At 57.8% G+C, this 8171-nt stretch overlaps 1 protein-coding gene across 1 annotated transcript in view; it reads right to left on the bottom strand.

Annotated features, from left to right (window-relative positions):
- Window positions 1–280, bottom strand: part of NCKIPSD (NCK interacting protein with SH3 domain) — a 48951-nt gene extending 48671 nt beyond the window's left edge. Inside the window, exon 1 of the mRNA XM_042017331.1 lies at window positions 239–280. Coding sequence (XP_041873265.1) covers window positions 239–265 — 27 coding nt within the window. The 5' untranslated portion in view covers window positions 266–280. The remainder of the gene's footprint in view (window positions 1–238) is intronic.
- Window positions 281–8171: the final 7891 nt, after the last annotated feature.

The following is an 8171-nucleotide window of genomic DNA, read 5'->3' on the forward strand; positions in this document are numbered from 1 at the left end:
CCCGGTACGCCGGCAGGGGGCGCCAGCGGCTCGCGCAGCGCCGCTGAGGCGACGGCGGCGACGGGAGCGGTCCCGGCACTGGCCCCGGGACTGACCCACGGGACCGACCCCCGACACCGGCACCCGGCACCGGCACCCGGGCACTGCCCCCGGCACCGACCCCCGGCACCGACCCCCGGCAGCGGCGCCCGGGCACGGCCCCCAGGACTGACCCCCGAGACTGACCCCCGGCACTGACCCCCGATGGGCCGTTGTCAGGATGCATTGAGCACGGACGCTTCCCCGGCACCGACCCATTTGAGTCCCTCCTCCGTCACAGCGTTGCCCGGCTCACTGCCGACTCCCGGGATCACTGCTCCCGCCTCCTGCCCATCGCCCACCTGCGCCTGGCCGTTCTGCTCCCCGCCGTGGCCCAGCTGGCCGCAGGCACATCGCTTCCGCACTAAATCCGCCCGTCCCGGCGGGTGCCCCCGAGCAGCCCCTCCTCTCGGACTCCCGTACTGGAGCACCCGGCACCATTAAGTCCCCAAAGTCCCTGTGTGCCCACCAACCCCACCCTGGCTGCCACGAGCGGCTTCCCCCAGCGAGCTCCCCTGGGCCGGTCCCGTTCCCCGCCACTCCTCCAGCATGGGATCCGGGCACAACCAGGGCTGGCTCTGGCCCGCAGCGGACACAGTGACCTGGCACGCGGCCGTGGGGACACGGGACACGGCACATCAGGCCTGAAGCTCTCCAAAAAGACACAGCAGCCCCCAGCCCCATTCATCTCTTTGCCCCATTCCAGGAGAACAGCCCTTTGAGACACTACCCTAAGTGGCCCAAGGCCCCTGCAAGCCCCCCCCTCCCTCACCCCGCCCAGACATCAGCAGCTTCCCTTGGTCCCTGCTGCCCCTGCCGGGGGTCTGAGCCCTTCTCACTGTCCCAGGGAAGTGGGTGGCAGCCCTGCAGGGCACCATCCCCCCTCCCCCAGCCAGGGCTTTCTCCACGCTGCCCTAGGAACAAGACAAATTTTCCACCTGGGAAAGCCAGCACAGAGAGCTCCGGAGCAGGGTGGGTGGGGACCTGGTTACAGCACCCCAGTGGGACTGGTACACACTCCTGCAGCCAAACCCACCACAAAGACACCCCTCACCCATCCTGCCCACTCCTGCCATCCTGCCAGGATGCAGGGATGCAGAGATGGAACAGTCCACAGATCCCTGCTCGCAGGTGCAGGGGGGCTTAATTCATCCAGAAACCCTCCACAACCCAATCCCGCCGGTGGCAATACAATAAAAACCAGGCTTGCAGCGGCCACAACCCCCTGCTCGCTCCCAGCACAGCCCACCCAGGCCCCCGCTTTTCCCAGCACTGGCAGTGAGGTAATTCTGGCTGATCCTGGTTACGCAGGGATGGAGGATGGAGTGGGAGTGAGCGGTTGCCTAGGCTTCCCCACTGCGGCGGGTACCGGGAATCACTGCGGTGAGCTGAGGCTGGGTACACTCAGGCTGGAAAGATGACGGGGTGCTTTGATTTGGAACTGTGAAATGTAACCGGGGCTGAATCCTTTGGGAGCCTTTCAGGTCTGGACTTCCTGCCTGGTCACGGTCCATTCCAGATGCCCAGCAGGGCACAGCATGACGGTGGGCAAGGGCTGGGCAGCCAGGGATCGCCACTGCAGGAGGGAAAACCTTCCCACTTGTGGAGTCATTATTCTTGGTACTACCCATATCCCACAGGAACAAGATTCCCTGCTCGCCCGTCCCCTGCCCGGTTTACCCTGTTGCTCAGTCCCCACTCCAGGTGAGCCCTGGCCACTCCCTGGCACAAGCCCAGCTGTTTGTGCTGGAATAACGGCGCTTTGTTTCCGCGAAGTCGGCAGCACAGGCTGTGCCGGCAGGCCAAGGCAGCTGAGGGGGATGCAGGCATCCACCACCCACCTCCCACGTGCACAGCAGCAGCAGCACCCCAGCCTCTCCCTCTGTTCAGCACAGCATCCCAGCTCTGCCAGACAGCGGCTGGGAAGCATTTCCTCTGTAAAGGCTCCTGCAAACCCTTCTGCATCTGGGTAGAATGCAGAGCCCAGGACAAATTCCTGCTGCTGAGGAATCAGCTTTGAATTGCAAGTTCCAGGTGATTTATACTGGACAGGGAGGGGCAGTGAGCAAGGATCCTGCTCTGTCACTTGCAGGTGACTTTTAAAGCTGAACTTGAGACCTCGGGAAATATCACTTGCATCCCTTGCCCTCAGAGCCTTGGGGACTGGGATCACGGTAAGCCATGAAGGGCTCAGCCCAGGCATTGCAGCCCCCACACTCCTGGTTTGTTTTTTTTTTTTTTTTCTCCAGGGCTGCAGAGGGGAAGCGTTGCACAACAGCACTCATATGATTGGAACACAAACTTGCCAGCTCCACATACACTTATATAATTCTGCACTGTCTGCTCATCAACACATTGCAAAACAGCAGTGGGATCAATCGCTCTACTTTTAGGTATACAAATATTTTTGCACTTCCACCAGCCCTCTCTGGGTGAAAAGTCATGGGGATGTGAGGTGTTGTGAGGATCCCAGGCCCACAGCTCCGGGGACAGTGTCTTCGCTGTGTCCTGGAGTGACTTGGGGTGTCCATGAGCAGGATGGCCAGGCTCATCTTGGACATCTCTTGGACATGTCCCTATTTCCCAGTGTCCTGACAGCCTTACCTCCTTGAAAACCTCATTAAAGGGCTGTAGATAGGACCCCCCAACTGCACACATCAGCATCGCTTCCAGAATATCTCACCTCTCCAACTACATCTGCTCCCTTAGGGGAGAAGCCCCCAAACCAGTGCTGCCTGCCAGCAGCTGGGAAAGGTGCCCCACCCGGCAGGAGCAAACCCTGCTCCTGCCTCTTGCAAGGAACACAATGATCCGTGCTGAGTCCAAAAACATCAGCGAGGGGCTGCTCTTTTGGCGGCCGTTTCCCCATGGAGCACAATACACGGAGAAGCCGACGCTGCCGGGGCAGTGAGTGGCTCTGGAACCGCTCTGCTCCGCCTGCCTGCGGGGCCGAGCTGCCCGCAGGGCTCCTTGCGCAACCCGTCCTGCACAAAGCCGGGGCTGGCGGCGGCCCAGACCTCTCCTGCGGCCGGAGGAAGGAGCAGCCAGTGCCTGCCAACAGCTGCACTTCCTAGAAACGAAGAAGACAGAAGGTCGGGAGAGTTGAGGGATGGTGGAGGGGGGCCGGGGGATGCTGCGGGAAGGATTGAGGCGCTGCAGCTTACAAGGCGAGCAGCACACAGCCCAGCCTGCCCTGTAGCTTCTCTTCAGGAAAACAAGTTCTTTGGCTTCACACAGCAGCTCCCTGTTCTTTGTTAAACTCCGCTCGCGTCCAGACCTGATGAGCCCCTTGCCAGCCCATGCACTCTGTGGGCCGGCACGGCCCCTTCCCAGCTCTCCCCGCCGGGGCAACCAACTCTGCAGGCTCCAATGCCGTGCTGCGGGAACGAGCGGGCGAGGACAATACCACTTTCTCTGCCACCAACACGGTAGCCAGGCAGAAGGCATTCGGAGGGTGAGGGATGTGGCGGGCAGGGGTAAGGTGCTTGGCAGCGAGAGCACCACTCCCTGGGCTCCCCACGCCGTCCTTCCAGCCGCAAGGCTGCCGGGTGAAGGAGACTCCTGGCTTCACGTCTCCAAGCAAAACAATGCTGCCTTGCCCAACATCATCCTGCTCACGTTCTGTCCTCGTTGCACGTGGGAAGAGCTGCAAAGCAAGGGGTTGCCTGGGGTGCAGCAGTGGATCCCGGCTCTGCGGGCTGCAGGACCGCCTCTGCTTCCCTTTCAAAGAGAAATTGAAAAGAACTCCACGGGGCCAACGCAGCCTGTCACAGCTAAGCTGGTGGGGACACTGCTATGGTGCAAACCCAAGAAAGAGAAGACAGAGCCCATCACCTCATCTGGAGCTGGCAGCCCAGCATGGCAGGCACCAACCTCCACCGTGTGAGGATGCTGCCAGTGTCACCCTTTGCTACCCATATGGTTTCTGGGGCAGGAGGGACAGGGACAATGGCCCTGCTTGCATCCTTTCCGTGAGGGGGAGCCCTGGGCTGGTGGGTGGGTGCAGCGGGCCCTAGCGAGCAGGTGAGGGGTGCTGGGACAGGGATCCTCACTGATTGAACAGGGTGCTCACTCTGGTGGGAGTTGTCTCCAGGGTTTGCTCTGCTCTCATTCAGGTGTCTGAATTACAGGCGGTGAACAAAGGCCAGGCAATAGAGGGTGGGGGGACGCCCCTTAGCCAACCCTCATTTCCATACAATTGAAGGAAGGTGGCTTTGCTCCCAGCCAGGGACACAAGCTATTCATTCCCTGCCCCCTCTGCCCTGCCCTACATGCTTCCAAGGCTTGGGCACCACTGGAGCTGGCCACAGGGCAGTGCAGGACCCTCACCCTGTGCTGAGGATGGATCCATGCACAGGATGGACAGACAGTGGCCCCCAGCCCCACTACAGCATCACTAGTTTTGTTAATGTCCAGTTACACAAACTTAAGCCCACCACCATTAGAAACAGGGAAGGCACAGCTGCCGGGCCACACAGAGCACCCGCTAGCTCCAGTAGTGGGTGCCACAGAGGCATCAGGGCATCACTCTGCCCCTGTGCACTGAGAGCCACCGTGTCCCCAGTGGCTCGGGTCTGAGCCCTTTGCACGCCCAGGGCCATAGAGTGAACCATTCTCCCCTGGGCAGGGAGCACAGCAACTTCGGGCTGCTGCCCTGTGAGATGTCATTGCTTGGCCACAAGGAAATACTTTGTTCTCGCTCCATAAGAGGCATTTGTGTGTCCCTTCCCACTGGCACAGACCCAGCTCAGGGGAAGAAGTCCAGCAGCTACTCAAGAGGCAGCAGCACAGGATGGGACAGTGCAGGGACAAAGGTGCCCCCTCCTTCAGCAAGGCCAGGGGCTGTCCCCTGCCTCTTCTTGCTTCGGCCCTGCCCAGCCCCAGTGCCAGAGAAGCCACCTACCAAAACATCCTGGCAGGTCCACAGACCACCACTCAGCCCCCACCTCAGTCCCCAGTGCCCTGCCAGCAAGGCAGAGCTCAATTCACTGGAGAAACCAGTGCTAGCTGCAGGAATGTGTTTCATCTCTAGCCAGCTGATGCGTGGCAACTCCCATCAGCCACCCCAGTTTTAGGCTAGAAATGACCTATTTATGTAAGGCAAGCTCCCCACAAGCCTGGGGCTGCCTGCAGGGGCAGCCATGGGAAAGCAGGAGCAGGTTCCTGGGGACCTGGACCCAGCCTAGACCATGTGCTCTCACCCAGCCCCTGCAAAGCCACCGGTGCAGAGTCAGGCCCAGCACACTGCAGCCACCCTGGGCGATGGTCCTGCTAGGGCAGGGCTGGCAGGAAAAGGTGGGTCTTCTCCAAAGCATCAGGAAGCAGACAGGGAGGAGACCAGACACAGGGGAGCCTTGAGGAACAGGGACGTGCGCTCAGCATCCTCCTCCATGGAGCAGAGGCTGCAGAAACTACCGAATGGGGTGTCCCTGCCAGGCTGTCCCAGCTCCTGACCCCCATCCCAGCAGCCGGGCTGCTCTGGGGAGGTGCCTCTCACATGGCGCAGGGCCCCCCAGGACCCATCAGGGAGCCAACCCAGCTGCCCCTCCCCAGTGCTTCTCTCCTGCTGGCACAACCAGTGCAGAGGAAAGCTCACTGCCCAGGGAGGACCAGAGCTGTTGGGAGCCATGCTCAGAGCATGCGCAGGAACAAAAAAAGCCCTCGGGTCTATTCCCCAGCCCAGCTGCTGCTCTCCCATTATTCCATCACTCTGTCGTTTGCCATGGGCCATGAGGCAGGTGACCACAAACACTCTCCACAACCCCAAACCCTGCTCATCCCTTGTGTCCCCCAGGAAGCCCAGGCTCGGGGGGAGGGTAGCATGGCCATTTACAGGGACTGTGGGAACCCTGTTCCCGCCCCAGCTGTTGGCAGTTACACAACTGCCTTTCCACAAACAAGGAATTTCTCTGAGGGATCTGTGCAGAACAGCATGGAAAGAAAACAAACCTGCTCTTGAACTTTGCAAGATAACATGCCATTTAGAGGTACGTGCACATGGGTTGCCCCCTTTTTAACCTTCGAGGATGTGGCTCAAGCGAGGGATTTTTCCTCCTGACGTTTTGCTCTTACATACCTCAAAGTAACTAATGAAAAAGGTCTTCACTGTCCCTGCTCCCCCACTCCCAGCTGCTGCAGCCCAGGAAATTCCCAACCACATTGTTACTTTGCAGCACTGGCACAGCATCTCTTAATCCTTGGACAATATTAGCAAAAGGATTTTAGCAGTGCTGGCCTGAGCCCACAAGGGCAGGTCCCTCCACCTTCCTACAGCAGCACCAACCACACCTGGGGGCTTGCTATTATTCTATATGGACCCCCAAGTGCTCCAGGTCTGGCTGCTGACACCATACTGCTGAAATCACATCTGGACGGAGCTTACCCCACTGGCAGTGTTTCTGCAGCTCCCTGCCTGTACCCAGGGCCGTGGCTGCAGGCAGCAAAACAAAGAGGGTTTGTTCTGGAGGCAGCTTGCATCAGAGCAAATGTGATTGTTCTCATCGGATTTTATGAATTCCCTCCAGAGTTCCTACGTAACACAAGTACATTAGGGCCCTTTATCCCTGCTAATTTCAGACTACAAAGTCAAATCATGTATCAGATGAATCTGCACAGGGAGGCTTGTTCATAAGTAGCAGCAATGACAGGCGACCACAGTGCCTGCCAAGAGACTCGTCATTAGCTCATTAGCAGAGGACATCACATCCTAAACTGGAGAACTGAAAAGGAAACATCACCTTGCAGCCATGGCCCCGCTCCTTGTGCTGGGCACATCTTGGGAACAGCAGGCAGTAGTGCTGCTCATCAGTGCTGAAGGCATTTTGCAGTTGAGATGCCAAGAATAAGTAGCCCCATCCTCCCCCCTTGCCCAAAGCTTTTTGCAGCCAGTGCCAGGAGCTCTGCAGGGGCTGCTCACAGGGCCCCATCAGCTGCACTCAGCACTAGTCTTACCCAGGAGCAACACACAGCCTGTTCAGGCTGGACAAGCCCATCTCCAGAGAAAACAGCCCATATGCTGGCATATAATAGTGAAGTGACTGCAAGATGTAAAAATACCTGTTTTACACCAAAATCAGTTGGTGCCTGAGCACTGTGCAACAACACAAACCCAAACGAAACCCAAACAAAACCCCCCCACCCACAAACTCATGTATAAGCAAAGGTAAAAAACTTCTTTAAAAAGTACAAAGGAGCACAGGAGAGCCATCAGAGACTTTGATCAGGAGAACTTGATAGCAACTGCCAGGGAATATGAAACTGAAGCTGCAGGGCTACAGCCAGCTGAAGAGGGTGACCTTCCACGAGCAGATCTGCAGCCTTCCTGTCACATCCCACCTCTCCTCTCCTAAGCAAGCCTGCAGGCAAAGTATGGGCCAGGGAGATGATCCACCTGACTCTTCTGCACAGACTGACTCCTTCATTCTGATTATCCCCACACTTACCTCAGCACTTTCACACCCATTTTTCTCTTGCACTATCACGATGACGTACAAGCCTCACAAGGAGAGAAGTCATTTAGATAAATAAATGCTCCTCTTAAAAGAACCGTTGGCTTACTCTTTCAGTTACTCACTACCCTCTCACTTCCCGATGCTTCCTTCCTGTTTGTCCCAAGAAAGATTTTAAGCTGCTTAAGGTACTTTTCAGGCTTGGCAGGTCTGCCCTGGTTGCTGCCGTTGCAGCTAATCCTGTACAAGTTTTACACGTTTTGCCCTAGCTTAGGTTAAATAACATCTATAGCTCTCTAGAAATAGGTTACACAGCATGAGATCTAGTTACAAGGCCCTGGAACAAGAAATAGGTTGTTGATTTCAAGAGCAAGTTCTCAGTGATCAGTCCTCATTCTGGCTGGAAGGGACCTCTGGAGGCCTCTCAGAAGCTGTCTTTACCCTGTCTACACAGACCCTGTTGTCTTAGCCTCTCCTCAAAGGGAAGGTGTTTGGGCCTGCCAGCTCAGCGGCTGCTGGGCTTGCTTATCACTCTTGACAGGAGGCCCAGGACAGACGCGCCATCCCACAGGTGGTCTCATGAGGCAGGTAAGCCTTGCTGTTCATATGCTGCTTCTGCATTACACCAGAGATCTGAGCTTCATC

Source organism: Corvus kubaryi, unplaced genomic scaffold (assembly GCF_017639235.1).
Source record: "Corvus kubaryi isolate FWS band 111438036 unplaced genomic scaffold, C.kubaryi_AGA036_p1.0 136, whole genome shotgun sequence".
NCBI classification, from domain to species: Eukaryota; Metazoa; Chordata; class Aves; order Passeriformes; family Corvidae; genus Corvus; species Corvus kubaryi.